Source organism: Aquarana catesbeiana, linkage group LG11 (assembly GCF_042186555.1).
Source record: "Aquarana catesbeiana isolate 2022-GZ linkage group LG11, ASM4218655v1, whole genome shotgun sequence".
Classification (NCBI taxonomy): Eukaryota; Metazoa; Chordata; class Amphibia; order Anura; family Ranidae; genus Aquarana; species Aquarana catesbeiana.
The window spans coordinates 214,827,912-214,847,927 of NC_133334.1; the positions used below are offsets into that span (position 1 = coordinate 214,827,912).

Sequence of the window (20,016 nt, forward strand, 5' to 3'; positions counted from 1 at the left end):
GAAAAACTGTTATGCCGCGTACACACGAGTGGACTTGCCAACGGGCTAAACTCTGTCGGCATTTCGGACTGAAAGATTTAGAACATGTTCTATATCTGAGTCCGTTGGAAATGCCGACATAAAAAGTCCGATGGGGCATACACACGGTCGGAATGTCCGACCAAAAGCTCCCATCGGACTTTTTCTGTCGGCATTTCCAACGGACTCAGATATAGAACATGTTCTAAATCTTTCCATCGGAAATGCCGACAGAGTTTAGCCTCTTGGCAAGTCCACTCGTGTTTACGCGGCATAACAGTTTTTAAGCAGTTACAGAAACTGTTTTTGTATCCTTTTTGGCTAAAGGTTTTACATAAATGAGTAAAAGCTGACCATTGTAGGTACCCCTGTCAGTGGGAAATCGTTTGTCTCAATCTTCTAATTGACACTTTAGCTGGACAGCTTTGTCTGTTAGAATGTAACTAAAGTTCTGCTGTCACAAACTGCAAGAAAGCAGGCTTTTTATAACCCTGCATGTCACTTCTGCAATAAAATACACCTACTTGCCTGCTTTCTCCTCCTGCATGCATACTGAGCTGTGCTGCTCAGCTTACAATGCTGGCACAGCCCCTGTGTGCTGGGATGACTGACTTTTGTTTACGAGTGATGTCATCCTGTGCCAGCCAAAGACTGGCACCCAGCAGAAGATGCCGACATCAGCAAGTGACGGGATCGATGAAGGAAAGGTAAGTTAACCTCCACTTTAAAGAAAATTGAAAAACACCAGACTTTTTGGCCGGATCTCCAAATAATAAAAGTATGTTATGGGGGCAAAAAAGAATACCGTGCTGACACCCCAAAATATTTGTTGCAGCCTGCACTGCAAAAGACAAATTTGGACAGATACATTTCAAAAATATGTGCAGCGCTAACGGGAAAAAGTCTCTGTATATCTACAGGACAATATGTGCAACAACAAAAAACAATGTACCACAAATGGTCATGATTCTACAAAGCACCATGAATATACATATGAATCTCACACTAAAAATGAATAAACATTGACCAAATGTGAAAAAAGTGACTAAATATGGAAGTAAAAAAAGGAATCCACAAAGTGAAAAATAAGTGTTGAAGTTGATCCACAGAAGGAGGATAAGTCCTTATGATATCAGTAAAGATCTTTGAGAATGCTTACCGGAACATATGGAGTCAATAAGGCATATGCCCAATGAGCCGCTAAGGCTTGTGGTGTATATACACCAATGGGATGGAACTTTCATGCCTCTTACTCCTGGCCAGAATAGGAGATGATCCCTCCATCCCTTGGATGGCTCAATGTAGTTATGACTGGTCAGGAATGGCAGTCTTAAGCAAAGGGACCCAGTCTTCCTTATGCACTCATACGGTATAACCAAAAAGGAAACAAATGCTCCACATAATGTAAAACTGTAAGTGTAAAATGAGGGGATTTATAAAAGAGTAAGAACACTCACATTTTGTAGAATAAAAAGAGCTTTAAAGGGTAAGTTCACCTTTACAGAAAACTCTGTAAGGTGAACTTACATAGGTACCCCCCAGCCCGCTGCCCCGGACCACGGCAATCTCCCGTTCTAAGCCCCGGTATATCCGCACCAGGAGTCCGGGGCTTAGAAATGCCCTGAGCTGAATGTCCCTCGTCAGGAGGGATGTTTTGGGGCATTCTAATTGGTCAGAGCCGTCACATGGGCGGCGCCGACTAATCAGCAGCCACGTAGCCTGTCCTGTCAGCTATGGAGAAGACGCGTGGCTGCAGAGAGAATTTCTAAGCCTTAAATTTCTTTAAGGAGTATTCGAATAGTAGTAAGTTAAAGGCAATGGCATTAGCAAGGCCCATCCTCAGCCTTGCTGATGCTGTATCTGTCCATGCAGCCACCCAGTATATCTGCTGGTGTGTGGACATAATAATTACTGTAGTTTTACAACTATTTAAATGAAAGTGCACCAGAATAATGAGCTCATGAATTGTTGTAGGCAGATGTCCTCAAACTGTCCCCTTCTGTTCCATACATTGTCCCATTTCTTGGCTTCTACCAAAGCTTTGGAAGTCTTAGATTTGTGAATATTACACCATTCCATGTGAGCTCTGTTTCAAATAATCTGGAATTTGTTTGTGTATGTTTTCTAGATTAATGAAAAGAAGACTGCTTGGTAAGATAGTTCTCACAGCAGTGTTTAGTTTGCATCTTTTTCACAGGGAAACCAGGGAGTGCTGTTCATTTGTTTTTTTGGTAAATCAATATACAGTGTTCATTTCCAGCACTAGGAAAAATAATTAGAAGACCCTCCTGCAGGTGTGTATATTTGCGTTTTACTCATAGAGAAATTGCAAAACTGGAACAAGCATATGTACAGTATATTAGGAGTTCCAGCACCTGACGTTGGGTTGCTTCAATGCCTGCTATGCGGTGTACTCTGTAAAATATTATAATTTTTTTATGTCCACATTTGGACATGAGAAGAGTTGTAAAATGCTGGCTACATATATGGGAATTCAGGGAAATTAATTCCATACTGCTTTCAGTGATGTGATGTCACTTGAAGTAGAACTAAATGTGTTTGGCACCATAGTGCCAACCAAGCAAGCAGCAGACTCTCCTGTCATCACTTCCATTTTTTTGAAAGTTGCAGTGTTTTTGAAGTTCTCCAACCGGAGGGGAACTTCAAGATGTGCTGGCCTTCTCCCAGGTACACCTAATACAAACATGCCTAATGTGGTACACAGGTTTGTGGGAACCTCATTTAAATAACAAAGCACAGGCTGAGCATCTGACAAATTAAGAGATTTAAAAAAAAAACAAAAAAAAACAACAATCAATTATACTCATTTAGATGGATGCAACATCAGTCCGATGCTGCAGCTGCCCCTCGCCATCTCTAAGATCAAGTACTGAGTGATCAAAGACCACTGATTGCTCAGTTTTCACACTTGAATTAGCAGAGAGCCAGTGACTGTCAGTCTCTGGCTCTGTACTTTGCCCCTTCAGTGCTCTTTGGAGCCCTAGGCTGTGGCGAGGACGGTAGCAGCTGGCTCAGGCTCTTAACAGTGCTCTGAGAGGCTGAGCCAGCTGCCAGTCAGGCATCTGGGTGGATCCTGACATTAAAGTCGGTATCCCTCAAGAGTCTGGACCGTCTGAGTGACATCAGCAGACTTTAGCAAACTTTGGCCCTACTTCTCCTTTAAGTTTTATACTGTACTTAATTTTCAGATGATTAGCAAATATGGGAAAACAAATTAATTCTGATGGGAATGTCAAATGGGGAAAAAAATAATGTTATTGAATGCTTAGTGCTCTAGATTTCAAGGTAGATTGGGAAAATCTGTTAGAGAATAAATAGTTAAAGGGGTTGTAAACCCTCATGTTTTTTCACCTTAATGCATCCTATGCCCTTGATTGGATAGATTGATAGCAGCGCAGGCTCCGGGGGACGGGGCCGAGTCCTACATTCTGCATCCATGGATGCAATGCTGGAATCGGGAGCGCGCTCGCAAGATGCCCCCCCCCGCCCCAGGAGAGCGCTTCTCCTAGGGGGTTATATGATGCGGGGAGGAGCCGGGGGGACCCCAGATGCTCTGGGCCACTCTGTGCAAAACGAACTGCACAGTGGAGGTAAGTATGACATGTTTGTTATTTAAAACAAAGTTTTACAATCACTTTAAAGGAGCATTGGTCACATTTGACCCAGATCACTCAGGGTGAGGAGGTGAGGAAATGGCTGAGAATGTGGCTGTCTGGAGCATTTTTTCTTTAAATATCTTTAAAGGCCAAGTTCACCTTTTACAGGAAATATAAAATGTAAAGATGCATTCCACATGTCGGTGGACTGCAATAGCGCTCATCAGTGCCCCCACAGCTCATTGAAACTACAAGTCCTCCACCCCAGTGGCAGACAGTACTTGTAGTTTGTAAATTCACAGTTATCTGTGAATACTTCACACTTCTCTGTGGGTGGAGCCAAGTTGTTTTTAAAAAGTGACAGCTGGTACAGGGAGAGGAATCTCCACTTGCTGTCACAGGGAAGGGGGGGATTGGGGGGAAGGAGCTGGAATATGTTAGCATGTTCCACCCTAAATACTGGTGGAACATGTAACATGTTCCAAAGGTGAGCTTACCCTTTAAAGCTTTAAAATAAAAATACTCTTGCAGGGGTCCTCCCTGCACTGCAAGTGTTAACTAGGAAACAGGGAAAAAGGTTGTAATACCTGCCTTATTACTGACCCACCTCCAAGCTGCTGGCGTGCTTTACTTCTCTCCTACACTCTGGGTTTTGGGCGGGCCCTCAATGTCTTTATGTACAATGCAGGACTATTGGTACTTAATTTGTCCGCTGGCCAGAGAGAAGAGGCTTTGAGGGACGGGTTGCACGGAGGGGGCATTCAATCATTTAACTCTTGCAGTGTGTGGGGGGGGGGACACTGCAACGGTAATTTTGTGATTTTAAAGGAGAAGTATGTAGATTAAAAAAAAAAAAAACATACTGTACATACTTCTATACTGTCCCACGTCAACTCTTTGACCAAGAACTGAGTGATCACATGCCTGCTGATCAATCAACTTTGTGTTTTCGTTTATCAGTTACCACTCTCTGCTCTGCTACTCCAGGACTCGCTGGAGAGAGGGCCAGCACAGCTATGCACTATCAATTGGGCAGGCAGCTTGGTGGATCCTGACAATATGGTTGGGATCCTACCAGAGCCTGAAGTGGCTCTGTCGTCATCTGACAGCGAAGGTAAGTGCACTCCTGTGACCCACAAGAGAAATATGACCAATAAAAAAAAACTTTGGCTATACTTCTCTCTTAGGAAAAAAAAATACTACGTTTATGCATTATGTTCCCATCTAGAGAGTCCTGTTGTCATACCCAAGCAATGTGGTCTTATATATTCAGTGTTCATTGTGGTCTTATATATTCAGTGTTCATTGTGGTCTTATATTCAGTGTTTAGTGATTGAGGCTTTGAAAGTTATGTCCTCGTCATTGTGACTGATGTCCCTTTCATGTTTTTCCTCTCTATTTGATTCTGCCATTAATAATTCAGTGAGTACAACATTTTGGATCAGCTCTAATTGAAAGCCTTAGATGACACCATTTCATTCAGTTGTTACCTTTGTCTGAATATGTGATAGTAAATTACAAGTATTTTGGATTCAAATGAATAAATGTTGTTTTTCAATAGATGTACGCTTGTCTCCCCAGAACTGTATGTTTGAGGTAAAAAATCATTACAAAATTCTTCAATCACAGTTCGATTTTTATCATTTTTTTACAGCTGATATATATGACATGTTTGTAGATGTTGTGTCTGCTCAGGTTCATAATTACATTGGTTGAATAAAATTATAAAATTATGTATATGGGATTTAGCAGACTTAAAGGCTGATTTGGGAGTTTGGTTTTGTTTTGTGTATTTTTTGTTTCCCTTGAGATAAGGCCGAAACAGGGAAATATGCTATTGGTTTTGATTTTCTTTCAGAAGTGAGGGCATTGGTGTTGCAGTAACAATGGGAACATCACTGTCCTTTTCCCTTGTGACATTGTAAAGGAATCCCTGGGATCCCTTACCACTTAACAGCAAGCAAGTATGCATTTAAAGTTACATGTTGGACATTGAGGCTCAGGCTAGGTTCACATTGATGCCATGTTTTGCATTTTCAGGGCAGCCTATTTATTTGAATGGGCTGCTGTGACTCCTGAAACGCAGAGAAAAGGTCCCTGCTCCATTTTTGGAATCACAGCCCACAGGGAACCACAAGTGCAGTGCAGTTCCAACTGTGGGTGCGATTTCCAGTGCATGTGGCGTGCCATTCGGATTAATGGTACTCGCACGCATCCAGCATGGTTTTCAGTAAGGGTGATTATGGCAGCGGGAACAGGTGTGGCCTGCAGTGAGAACTGTCCGCACAGATGTAAACTTAGCCTAACACCTTGTTCCTGTGCCTCCTGTTCCTCTTAGCTGTGGGCTGTTTTTGCGAAAGGGAGTCGTCCTATAGGTTGAAATTCCCATGGCCTGCATCTTTGCAGACCTCCAGACACCTCTGCAAATGACTAGTGTTCTCAAAGGTTACCTTTTCGGAGGGGGGGTCTATATTTCACTTTAGGGTTTTATCTTAAAACCAAATTGATATGATCAGAAACCATGTCTATATTTCTGTTCTTTAACTCCCTCCTGCCCACTGTATAGACAAATGACGGCGGGTGGGATGCTTTCTTGTTCTGGGACAGCGTCATATGACTTCCCCGGGACACGGCGCAACCCCGATCTTGGTAAAGAGCAGATGACGCGCCTCTTTACCCATGTGCTCAGCTGTGTCCAATCAAACATGGAAATGCCATTTATCGGCTCTCCTTGTCTTACACTGCCAGAGTGTGAAGCGAGGAGAGCGGATCAGGGGCATCTCCTCACAGGGGAGACCTGTACAGATAATCAGGGCACTGTTCATCAGATCCCTGATTATCAGTGCAGCCCCAACAGTGGCCAGTAGTGCCCATTGGTAATGCCAGTTTGTGGCCATCAGTAATACTAGTCAGTGCTGCCTTTCAGTGCCTGCTCGTCAGTGCTGCCTTTCAGTGCCACACATCAATGAAGGAGAAAAATTACTTATTTACAAAATTTTCTGATAGAAACCAAGAATAAATAAAAAAAAAAAATAAAAATTTGGTCTTTTTACGTTTTTTTCCAAAAAATAAAAAACCCAGCGGTGATTAAATACCACCAAAAGAAAGCTCTATTTGCGTGAAAAAATTATAAAAATGTAATTTGGGTATAAGTGTTGCATGACCGCTCAATTGTCATTCAAATTTTGACCGCACTGAAAATTGGCCTGGGCAGGATGGGGGTGAACGTGCCCTGTATTTAAGCAAATACTGAAGAAGAGTAAATACGCATTTGCTTTAAGAAATCTGTAAACATATAATCAGTTGTACGGTGTTTGGAAGGGCAGTTTTAGTTGGTACAATCTGTTCACATGGACTTCAGTCCCAACCGTCCCTGTAAAAAAGCTCCTCCTTAATACCTGCTTTTTTTTTGTTCCTGCCGAAGTTTCTGTAGTACCTCAGAAGAGTTGAACTTGTCTAAATTTTTGTTATTAATTTCAGGTGCAGATGATGTATTGCTGCTGGCCAGAAGAACAGATTTACGAAGAATTTCATTAGACATGCCTGATTTTACAGATATTGTTCTGCAAATTGATGACATTAAGCATGCTATTGCTATTGACTATGATCCAGTAGAAGGATATATTTACTGGACTGATGATGAAGTTAGAGCTATTCGTCGCGCTTATCTGGATGGGTCAGGTGCTCAGACCTTAGTGACTACGGAAGTGCTACATCCAGATGGGATAGCTGTTGACTGGGTGGCTCGGAATCTGTATTGGACGGATACTGGTACTGACCGCATCGAAGTCACACGACTTAATGGGACATCTAGGAAAATACTGATATCTGAAAACCTAGATGAACCGAGGGCCATTGTATTAAATCCACTGACAGGGTAAGTGAGAGGTTCTCAATCTAGGTATTTTTAAACTAGTAACCGACTTTACTCTTTGTCATGATTATTTCATTTTTTTCCCCCAAATAGTACTGCCTATGCTTTTAACTAGCAATTATATCATATCATATGAATGTACTTGAATGATTACATGTACCTCCATTGGTTGAGAACATGTGTTTTATACCTCAGAGGAGGTGTACAATGAACCAGCATAGTAGGTTTTTTTTTAACCAGAGAGCTATGCTGTTTATGTGTAGATTTAAATGAATATTACATTATTTAAGGAGGCACTATGCCCTCCTATCCTTTAAAGTCAATGCCATCACCATCTTAAATTCTGCAGTGTAGATCTGCAGTCGCCATAGTGCTGTACAGGAGATCAGCTATGACACCAGCCATTTGAGGGCTTGAAAGTTCGGTTGGTAGCTGACGTAAGCACACTGGCAAATGTGTCCAGGATCACCAGAGGCATGCTTTCAAGGTAACAGTTATCAAAAAACGTTAAATTGGTGGTTTTGTTCCATTTTAAAAAGGGGGGAGGGGAGACAAAATTGTACATTTCAAACTCTCAGGCTATTTATTTCAAAAGAGTCATGTTATGTCTCTTCTGTAATAAAATAAATGTACCAGCTTGTTAGAGTTGCGCGATTAATCGTTAAGAATCGTTAAGAATTGTTATTGCAATTTTTTTTCCGTTTCCATCTAGACAAAGTATTTCCCGATTGTTTCTATGCAGGGATTTCTCTCTGCTCTGGACAGCCCTCAAAAGAAAGGGAAAAAAATCGGGCAGTCTGCCAAGAATCACAACATTCTTTAGCAGTGGAACTTAAGTATAAACATTGTAACTATTTGTCCTTTAGATCAAAGGAATACACTTTGGTGTGTAAATGAGGGAAGTTTAACCACTTAAACACTAAACCTTTTTCTGACATTTGTTGGTTCAAGTTAAAAAAAAAAAATTGTTTTCTAGAAACCCCCCAAACATTATATATATTTTTTTTAGTAGAGACCCTAGAGAATTAAATTGTGGTTGCTGCAATATTTTATGTCACACTTTATTTGCACAGCAGTCGTTCAAATGCAATTTTTTGGGAAAAAAATTTTTGAATTAAAAAAAAAAACTAGCCAGTAAAGTTAGCCCAATTTTTTTGTATAATGTGAAAGATTTTACGCCGCGAGAATCGTGATCTTTTTATTCTAAGCAAAAAAATCGTGATTCTCATTTTGGCCAGAATCGTGCAGCTCTACTGCTTGTTCATTTTTTTTTTTTTTAAATACACTGAGCCATGCAAGTGCTCTTGAAACTACATTCTCAGCATACTGCCAGAATGAATGAACTCCTGCACTTGCACAGGAGTATCCTGCAATGGCCAATCAAGACAACTGAGGGTGCGGTTCCTGAGTGAAGACATTGCAGAAAGTCCTCGCGGATGATGGACTGTGGAGGGGAGATGAGTATTGCAGACATTTGCTTTAAATCCAGACAAAACTTTTTTTGTAAGTAAGGAATGTTTAAAGCTCTTGTCGGACTTTTATTACCACTTTCCTTTATGGGTTCACAGGCAAAAATGAAAAACCTGACTAAAAGGAGAAGGAATCCTCCCTGCTTGGACATTGAATTCTGATAGCGGGGCTCTCCACTGTCATAATACACTGATCAGTGGTTACAGCCAGCTGATTAAAAAAAAATTTCTAAAGCCGTGAACGAATCCGTTGGACAATCCGACCATGTGTGGGCTTCAGCGGACTTTTTCTGTCAAAAATCAGACGGTCTTGGATTTGGAACATGTTTCAAATCTTTCCGACGGACTCGAGTCTGGTCGAAAAATCCGTTCGTCTGTATGCTAGTCCGACGGACAAAAAAGGACGCAAGGGCAGCTTTTGGCTACTGGCTATGAACTTACCTATTCTAGTCCCTTCGTACATCATCACATTCAAACCAACGGACTTTCGAACGGACTTTAGTCTGTTCGTGTGTGGGCAAGTCCGGTCGCTCAAAAGTCCCGTCGTAACTCCATTGAAAGTCCGTCGGAAAGACCGTTGGACCTTTGATGCTGAAAAGTCCGCTCGTGTGTAAGCGGCATAACATTCCTGCTGGACAGAAGTCAATCTAAAGCCTGGTATACACGATTAGATTGTTGGCCAACAAAGCGTCAGACTTTTGTCTGAAGGGCATGTGCCAGGATCTTGTCTTGCACACAAACGGTACACAATTGTCGGCCAACAAACACAAACGTAGTGACATACTATGAGGTATTTCAACTCTTGAACGCCACCCTTTGGGGGCCTTCTGCTAATGTCGTGTTTGGTGAGCATTGATTCTGAGCATGGGTGTTTGTACTTTCAACTTTTGTGTGACGGACTTGTGTACAGACGATAGGAAAATCTGACAACAGAAGAAAATTTACTAGCCTGCAATCCAACATTTGTTGAACAACAATTGTCTAATCGAGCGTACTAATGGTCGGATTTTAGGCCAACAGTTTGTCATCACACAATTCCCTGCCGAAAATCCAATTGTGTGTATGAGGCTTAACGATCGACTTCTTTCAAACAGGGATGGCCACACATGGATTGAAATTCCGCTGGTTTCTGCTAAATCGCCGAATTTTGATCCATTTATGGCCAGTTTTGGGCTTTGATCACATTATTCTAACACCAAAGAAGTAATGATTTTTGACTGCTTGTTGTAGGTTTATGTTCACCATTACTTTTTGCAATAAATAGAGAAGTTGATTTCTTTTTATGTATCGTTGTATTATTTGCATGTTATTCTTCATGGCATTGCATAAATAATAATTTTAAAAACAAATTATAAAGGTTTGTAAAGTGTTTTTTGTTTTCTGTCCTTAGTTTTATGTACTGGACAGATTGGGGTGAAAAGCCGAAGATCGAGTCTGCTTATTTGGATGGTTCAGAAAGGACGGTACTTGTGAACACATCTTTAGGGTGGCCCAATGGATTAGCACTAGATCTTCAAGAAGGAAAACTGTACTGGGGAGATGCCAAAACAGACAAAATAGAGGTAAGCAGAATTTATCCGACATGTTATCTGCTGGCCATAGCTTGTAATAATGACGGCTGTCATTATTTCTTTTATTCTTGTATGTTAATGAAGCAGTGGTTTTCACATTTGTTTTCTATACACCTTAATACCCGGGTACCCTAATTGTACCTGTCATACAAACCATAATGTTTCTCCATCACCTTGGCAATCAGCAAGGTGTTCAAGATATGTGAATGCATACATAATCTATTTTGTAATGTTCAGGGTGGCGGGGATCACCAGCACAGTTGTATAATAATGGAAACCATCTTTATCCTCCCCAAAAAGCAAATGAACAATGCTTCCAGTAGAAAGTGACTTCTCTTCAGCACAATAACATAAAAAAAAAAAAAAAATCTTCAGCATAACAATACAAACACTACCCAACTAAGTCAAGGCTTTATATCTCTGGAAGGGTATCAAAAGTCCAAGAACTTTTGGGGCATTGCTCAACTGAGAGATCGTCGCAGTGTTAACAATTTATCAGCTCAAACTAGCTTTTCAGACACCTGTCTCACTTTCCAATTTTCTACTACTCCCTCATGTGCTCTGTGTAGTTTTGTTTCCTATATTTTAAATCCCTCCTGCAGGTCCACTAACCCTTTGATATCCCTTCAAGGGACCAAATCCAAACAGGGGAGAGATGTGAGGCATTGGCAGACAGGATTATGGATAGTGTATATGTGTTGCTTACATTTCTTACCCACACATGGTGGTGAGGAGTTCAAAGGATTGTTTCTGATATGGAGAAAATAAACTTTTTGTTTTCTCTGATCTTAATGCATTCCGATCTGGGTCTTTGAGACCAGAGACTTTGTAGAACCTTAGATGGGCTAAGGCCTCTGTTGTACAGGCGGTTTTATATATGTGCAGACTGAGGCCGGGTTCAGACCCATGTGAATTAGATGCGGGTTTCTCCGTATCCAATTCGCATAGCAGGAGAATGTGACTGGCTCCCTATGGAGCCGGTTCACATATCTCCGTTGCGGCTGCGGAGCGCACTGCACAGAAACGCTGTGCATCTTTGGCTCAGTTTCAGGGCCGAATTCAGGCATAGAATTGGCCCTGATTCATCCCTAAAATGGGGAACAGGGACGCACAGCGCTCTGTGCGATCCGCAGTGGGTTACAGTGTGAACCTGGCCTGATGCTCAGGGCTCTCTCTATCACGTTCTCTGCTGTGAGAGCCAGCTGCTGGGAGTAAAAAAAAAAATAAGCGACGATGCTTTTAAAAATAGTGCAATCATTTTTTTTCAATTATTGGTGTAGCTTGTTTAAGGAACTCAGTAGGTAGTCTGTTCCCAACATGAACATAAGTAGAAGAACTAACCTACAAATAGAGCTTTCTTTTAGTGGTATTTGAATACCACTGGGTTTTTTTTTTTTTTTTTTATATAAATGAAGAAAACTGAAAATTTTGAAAAAAAAATAACATTTTTTTTCTACTTTTTGATATAAAACATATCCAATAAAATCAGATTTCTTCATAAATTTAGGCCAAAATGTATTCTGCTACATATCTTTGTTAAAAAAAATCCCAATAAGTGTATATTGATTGGTTTGTGTGAAAGTTATAGTGGTTGATTTACTAAAGGAAAATATACTGTGCACTTTGCAATGTGCAGCTGCACTCTGCGAGAGCAGTTGCTCCAGAGCTTAGTAAATGAGGAAAGGCTCTGCTGAATTCCATCATTCAATCATATGCAAGCAAAAAGACTGTTTTTAAAAATTTCCTTGCATGTGATTGGGTATTCTTTGCAAGTAAGTGAAGCTTTACCTCATTTACTAATCTCTGGAGCAACTGCATTTGCAGAGTGCCACTGCACTTTGCAAAGTTCACAGTCTATTTGCCTTTAGTAAATCAACCCCATACTGTCTACAAACAATGGTATATATACTGAAATTTCTATTTACTTTTTCTATACTAGTAATGGTGGTGATCAGCTACTTATAATGGGGCTGCGATAGTGAGGTGAGAAATCTGACACTAACTGATGTCTGGGTTAACTGACTGACCTCACCAATGACACTAATACAGTGATTAGTGCTAATATTATACACTGTCACTGTACTAATGACACTAGCTGGGAAGGGGCTAACATCTGGGGCGGTCAAAGGGTTACCTGTGTGTGGTGTTTCTACTAAGCAATGTGTCGGTTTTTACGGTTGTTTATCAACACAGGGCTCTCTTCTGTCATTCGCTCAGCCGAACAGCGGGTACCGGTCATAAATCATGGGCCGGAGCCTGCTGATCGGCTTGTGCTGTAGTGAATGACAGCCCAGCGGCGGGACGGCGGGCGCACGCATGCACACCTAACCGGGAATGCAAATCGCATATATTTATGAGGCTTCTTTCGAAGATGCATGACCTAAAAAGGTTTGCCAATCGGCTCCCGATCAGTGCTCTCAGTCAATGGCTGAGAGTGCTGACCAGGGTGTTCTGGCGGGGCAGGGATGATTGCTGTACTAAACAGAAAAGAACAGAAAAGAAGGAGGGCGCATCAACCTAGTGCATTACCACTGATAAACTTTAATGCAGCATAAAAACAGCAAAAATTATACTCACAAACGAGCTTATAAAACCAGCTTTGAAAAGGGCGCAAAAGCGCTGTTCTGTGGATCGACACACCAGGACCTGTTGCCGAGAGGGTCAGACCGGTGCAAATGGCCAATGGCTAACGCGTTTCGGGGGAGCACCCCTTTCTTCAGAGCCTGAGCGGGCAATGGTTGGTCTCTCGAAATTGCATCTCTATAAATGTATATGTGTATGCATATGTGCCTGTGTCTGCCACACCCAATTGGTGGCAACACCTCCTCCCACAAATAGTAGGCACCACCCACCCATTTAAGTTAACCCTCCCTAGACCCATCCCTCTGAGTGCGATCCCCATTTGTAGCCAAATAATAAAAAACAAGCATCACTCTATGTTGTCTGCTATATATACTGAGCCAACAGATCAATAACACTCTCAGCATAGACCACGTAGCACAGGGCGCAGCCACTCTGGACGACCACCCCAGGGGGGGGGGGGGGCACACCAAACACAAATACCTCTCCTCCTGCATGCAGCTCAGATAATATCCCCATGCCGCAGATAAACTGGGGTGGATAGTGTGGGGCTTCTCCGGCTCCCAGGAGCCATAATGACACTGCATACAGCGTGTGGAACGCACGCCGTCCGAAGGACCAGGAAGTGCGGGCATTCCTGCGTTCCACCCGCAACTTCCGGCCGATGTGATTGCTGTACTAACATCGGATTAGTGGCTCCACCTTAACTGTCAGGTTTTTTTCGGTCAGTCCTGCTGGGTTGAAGGAAAAAAGAAACTAGTGTGTACGAGGCTTAAGACAGAAGGAAAAAAACTGGAGTTATTTGGCAAGTCACATCACTTCTATGTGCACAAATTAAAAAATGATGCTTTCAAAGAAAAGTATACTACTGTGAAACATAGACAAAATATGGTTCTCTTTTGAGGCTGCTTTGCTGTCTAGGACAAGGGTGCGCTGGATCAGTGCAGGCAAAATTAATTGTCAAAACAATTAGGAGGTATAGGTCATAGGTCCTTGAACAAGATAATGACCCAAAAACACAGCTAAAAGCACCTAAAATGGCTAAGACCAAAATGTTGAACTATTTTGATGTGGTTTCCTATGAGCTCTGATCTCAATCATCAAACCTCTACGAAGAGGTGCATTATGCAGTCTGGAGAAGGTACCCTCCCTCAAAACCCGAGACAACTGTTCACAAATATGCCAGCCAGTGCCTCGCAATTATACATGTACACATGCACACACGTGTATACAGTGGGGTTGATTTACTAAAAAAGTGTTACTAACCCACAACAGTAACATCAATGTGTATATGCAGTAAAGCATGCTTGTTATATTCACTGTAGAACCTAAGGGGTTAACCCTCTGCATTGTGTAAAAAGGCTGTTTGCTCCTATCTTCTCTGATCCTTTTTCCAGTGTCTCAATCTCATCCCTGGATATTATAGAGGCCAGGGGACAAGCTGCACATGCTCAGTTTGGTGTGTATTGCTGGAGATTTTTCTTTTCTTTTCTTGGGAGAGTGCATGTGATCAGCACAGGCCCAATCAGCACTGACCAGACAGAGGATCAGGAGTCCTGCAGTCTTAGAGGACAATGAGAGCAGAATGAAAACTCCTCCTACAAGCTTTAACCAGACATTGATCTAAGTCACAAGACTGCTATATACTGCTGATGAGAAAAGGTATTTAGCAGTTTATATTTACTAAAACTATTGCATTTCCGTGTACTTTGGGAGACCAGATATAGTAAATGCAGGGTCCTGGGTTTAGTAACACTTTAACCACTTGCCGACCAGCCGCCACAATTATACTGCGGCAGGTTGGCTCTATTGCATGAATCACTGTAGCTGTACGTTCCTTCGTGCAATAGATACAGTGGGCGCCGGAGGCACCTGGGCCGATGCGTGTGGCCGGTGGCCGTGATGTCCACTGGCCACACACGATCGCTTCACAGAAAGCCAGAACAGGGATCTGTCAATGTAAACAAAAAGAACCCCATTCTGTCAGGGGAGTAGAGAGAGATTGTCTGTTCCTAGTGATTAGGAACAGCGATCTCTCTGTACTTCCTGTTAGTCCACTCCCCCCCACAGTTAGAAACACCTCCCAGGGAACACTTAACCCCTTGATAGCCCCCTAGTGTTAACCCCCTCCCTGCCACTGTCATTCATACAGTAATTAGTGCATATTTATAGCACTGATTGCTGTATAAATGCCTATGGTCCCAAAAAAGTGTCTGATCTGTCCGTAGAAATGTCGCAGTCCTGCTAAAAATCACTGATCACCGCCATTACTAGTAAAAAAAAAATTAATACTAATAAAAATGCCATAAATCTATCCCCTATTTTGTAGACGGTATAACTTTAGCGAAAACCTATACACGCTTATTGAGGGTTTTTTTTTTTTTTTATATACTAAAAATATGTAGAAAAATACATATTGACCTAAGGTGATGAAGAAATTTTTGTTTTTTTTTGGATATTTATGATAGCAAAAAGTAAAAAATATATACCGGTGTATATATCTTTTTTTTTTTTTTTCTTCAAAATTGACAGTCTTTTTTTGTTTATAGCGCAAAAAATAAAAACCACAGGAGGTGATCAAATGCCACCAAAAGAAAGCTCTATTTGTGGTTAAAAAAAAGGACATACATTTTGTTTGGGTACAACGTCGCACGGTCGCGCAATTGTCAGTTAAAGCGACGCAATGCCGTATCGCAAAAAATGGCCTGGTCATTAAGGGGGTACATCTTTTCAGTCCTTAAGTGGTTAGGCTTTGACAAAGAAACCGGAAGCTGATTGGTTTCTATTCAGAGCTGCACCAGATTTTTCACTCTCCAACTTAAGTAAATCAACCCCTATGCATGTATGTATGTGTGTGTGTGTATATGTGTGTGTGTGTGTGTGTGTGTGTATATATATATATATATATATATATATATATATATATATATATATATATATAATTATCTTGCCAGAGTTCTCTGGAGCTTGTTAATGAGTGAGGTCAGAAGTGTTACTGTGATCTGTAATGGTGTTGGAAGAAAATAGTTTTCTTGCATGTGTAAAATTTCCTGCGTAGAAAGCAGCCCCCACCCTTTCCCGCCACAAAACTTCCCATCTGTAGTTGTAAGCTGGAGCACAAAGAGCTCAGTCAGTACTCTAGCAGCCTATGGAGCCATTTGGCATCACTTGTCAAACATTTGCGTGACAGCAGCCTATGGGGCTTTTTTCCTGTAATTTTGGCACCCTATGGCAACATTGTTCCTTGCTTCTAAATGTCTTGCTTGTCTCTTTGGCAGGCAGTTGAGAAAATGGGTTCACGTCTCCAACATATGGTTTTACACTTTGTAGGTGAAGATTTGTAGATGTGTATGTTAATTGGCAGAGATTCATGTTCTGTTAAACTCAGTGTGAGAACAACTGACATAAAAAAAGAGACTCCAGATCACGTCTGTGTTTTGAGGCACTTTAATGGACAAACTGTAGATTAGTGGGGATTACAGGAGTCCAGCAGAGAGGGAAGCAAAGAGATGGCAGTAAGCACGAGTTCGCTTCCTTCTTTCATTGTGCTATTAATCCATAGCAGCATGGATTCTTTATTGGTTTGTTTTTATTTAAAATGAAAGCAACTTTATAGGACACAATAAAAGTATCTGACAGAGTAGTTTGCACCGGTACCACTAAGTATATGGAATATTAATGTTTCTGTATCCTCTTTTGTGATGACCCAGGTCCAGAGATCGCTCCTTTTACCTAATTGGAACATGAAACAGAAAACTTTAAAGGACACTCCCAAACCCTATCTCCTCAGTATTTTTCTACCTCTACTACTTAGGAAATCCTAAACTGGATGCCTTGAATGGGGGGGGGGGGGTTGGTTCTTTGCCTAACTTTTCATATATTCACCAACATAGTGATGCCCCTAGGTAAAGGGTTCTTAACCTCCTTAGCGGTATGATTATGTCAGATTTTTAATGCTGAAAGCAGTACAATGTTTTGCATAGATATTTGGCGTTTTATATTGTAGACCTTTAAATTCTTAGGAATAACTCACTTAAATCTGTCCAAACAAGAGTTTAGTAGCTATCCCGACTATGATAATGTTTGAAACACAAAATCATAAAATTATAATATAATAAATAACTATAAATAATTATAACAAATAATAATATAATAATAATATTTATTCAATAATGTAATCAAATCAAAAACACTGAAATTTGCTCAGTTGCAGAATTGTCGCTGTCATTACTTTCAGTGTTTGATGACGAATTTCCCCACAAATCACTATCGCTCAGTTCTGCGAGTGATTCTAATTTATTATCGCTGTTTTCTAGCTGGTCTAAAACAGCTTTTGACATAAAGGGACACTTTTTGGTTGCTATGGACAATCTCAAGTTTCCAGGCAGAAAGAACAGTATATATGATATAAAACTGCATGCAGGGCACTGGACAAAGCATTAGGGGCAAAAGGGAGGTGAAATAATTTGATACAGTACACTGTAATCTTATAGATTACATTACTGTATGTGTTATGTGTTTTTCACTTTTTGAATTTGGCACCCGGCTCCGTCCCCGTGCGCTGCGGCGCTCGCAGGGAACGGAGCCCGACACTGGGATAGATCGAGCGGAGGATGGCCCGCACACACAGCGGGGAGACATCGCAGGATCCCGGGGACAAGGTAAGTAATTTTGCCTGGATCCTGCGATTCAATCCCGAGTGTGGCTCGAGGTTACCGCTTCACCCCGAGCCACACTCGGGAATACCGCCAGGGAAGTTAAAGTGGTTCTAAAGGCAGAATTTTTTTTAATCTTAATGCATTAGGATAAAAAGACCTTCTGTGTGAAGCACCCCCCCTAATACTTACCTGAGCCCCATCTCAATCCAGGTTATGTTGCACAAGACACTCGGCTGTTCGGGACTCTCCCTCCTGATTGGCTGGGACACACAATGGGCAGCATTGGCTCCCCCTGCTGTCAATCAATATCAGTGAGCCAATGAGGTGGGGGAAGGGGGTGGCAGAAGCGCTGGAGAGGGACCCGAGAAGAGGAGGATCTAGGCTGCTTTGTGCAAAACCAACTGCACAGAGCAGGTAAGTATAACATGTTCTTTTTTAAAAAAAACAAGACTTTAATATCACTTTAATCCATACTCCTTAGGGAAACAAAATGATAGGGGTATTGCACTGGATCTCTGAATAATGTAAAAGCTATTGAAACATAATCATGTATTCAGCAATTTCGAATCTGAAAGTTTGTGTTGAAAACAGGAGAGGCTGACCTATGTCTTTGTAGATAAATTAGTCTTTATACAGTGCCTTGCAAAAGTATTCACCCCCCTTGGCTTTTTACCTACTTTGTTACATTACAGCCTTTAGTTCAATGTTTTTTTAATCTGAATTATATGTGATGGATCAGAACACAATAGTCTAAGTTGGTGAAGTAAAATTAGAAAAATATATACCTAAAACAATTTTTCAGAAATAAAAAAATGATAATTGGCATGTGCGTATGTATTCACCCCCTTTGTTATGAAGCCCATAAAAAGCTCTGGTGCAACCAATTACCTTCAGAAGTCACATAATTAGTGAAATGATGTCCACCTGTGTGCAATCTAAGTGTCACATGATCTGTCATTACATATACACACCTTTTTGAAAGGCCACAGAGGCTGCAACACCTAAACAAGAGGCACCACTAACCAAACACTGCCATGAAGACCAAGGAACTCTCCAGACAAGTAAGGAACAATGTTGTTGAGAAGTACAAGTCAGGGTTAGGTTATAAAAAAATATCCAAAACTTTGATGATCCCTAGGAGCACTATCAAATCTGTCATAGCCAAATGGAAAGAACATGGCACGACAGCAAACCTGCCAAGAGACGGCCGCACACCAAAACTCACGGACCGGGCAAGGAGGGCATTAATCAGAGAGGCAGCACAGAGACCTAAGGTAACCCTGGAGGAGCTGCAGAGTTCCACAGCAGAGACTGGAGTATCTGTACATAGGACAACAATAAGCCGTACGCTCTATAGAGTTGGGCTTTATGGCAGAGTGGCCAGAAGAAAGCCATTACTTTCAGCAAAAAACAAAATGGCATGTTTTAAGTTTGCGAAAAGGCATGTGGGAGACTCCCAAAATGTATGGTGGAAGGTGCTCTGGTCTGATGAGACTAAAATTGAACTTTTTGGCCATCAAAGAAAATGCTATGTCTGGTGCAAACCCAACACATCACATCACCCAAAGAACACCATCCCCACAGTGAAACATGGTGGTGGCAGCATCATGCTGTAGGGAATGTTTTTCAGCAGTTGGGACTGGGAAACTGGTCAGAGTTGAGGGAAAGATGGATGGTGCTTCTTGAGCAAAACCTGTACCACTCTGTGTGTGATTTGAAGCTAGGACGGAGGTTCACCTTCCAGCAGGATAATGACCCCAAACACACTGCTAAAGCAACACTTGAGTGGTATAAGGGGAAACATGTAAATGTGTTGGAATGGCCTAGTCAAAGCCCAGACCTCAATCCGATAAAAAATCTGTGGTCAGACTTAAAGATTGCTGTTCACAAACACAAACCATCCAACTTGAAGGAGCTGGAGCAGTTTTGCAAGGAGAGATGGGCAAAAATCCCAGTGGTAAGATGTGGCAAGCTCATAGAGACTTATTCAAAGCGAATTTGAGCTGTGATAACCGCAAAAGGTGGCTCTACAAAGTATTAACTTTAGGGGGGTGAATAGTTATGCACAAAGAAAAAAAATCTTCAAAGTTGTGGGCATGTTCTGTAAATTAAATGATGCAAATCCTCAAACAATCCATGTTAATTCCAGGTTGTGAGGCAACAAAGCACGAAAAAATGCCAAGGGGGGTGAATAATTTTGCAAGGCACTGTATGCCTTTTAGCTTTATC

The 20,016-nt window shown here is 41.5% G+C and overlaps 1 protein-coding gene across 1 annotated transcript in view; it reads left to right on the top strand.

The window, feature by feature from the left end:
• LRP5 (LDL receptor related protein 5) overlaps nt 1–20,016 on the top strand; it is a 252,078-nt gene that overhangs the window by 113,220 nt on the left and 118,842 nt on the right. The window contains exons 6-7 of the mRNA XM_073605289.1: nt 7,116–7,512; nt 10,369–10,540. Of these exons, the coding sequence (XP_073461390.1) occupies nt 7,116–7,512; nt 10,369–10,540 (569 nt within the window). The remainder of the gene's footprint in view (nt 1–7,115; nt 7,513–10,368; nt 10,541–20,016) is intronic.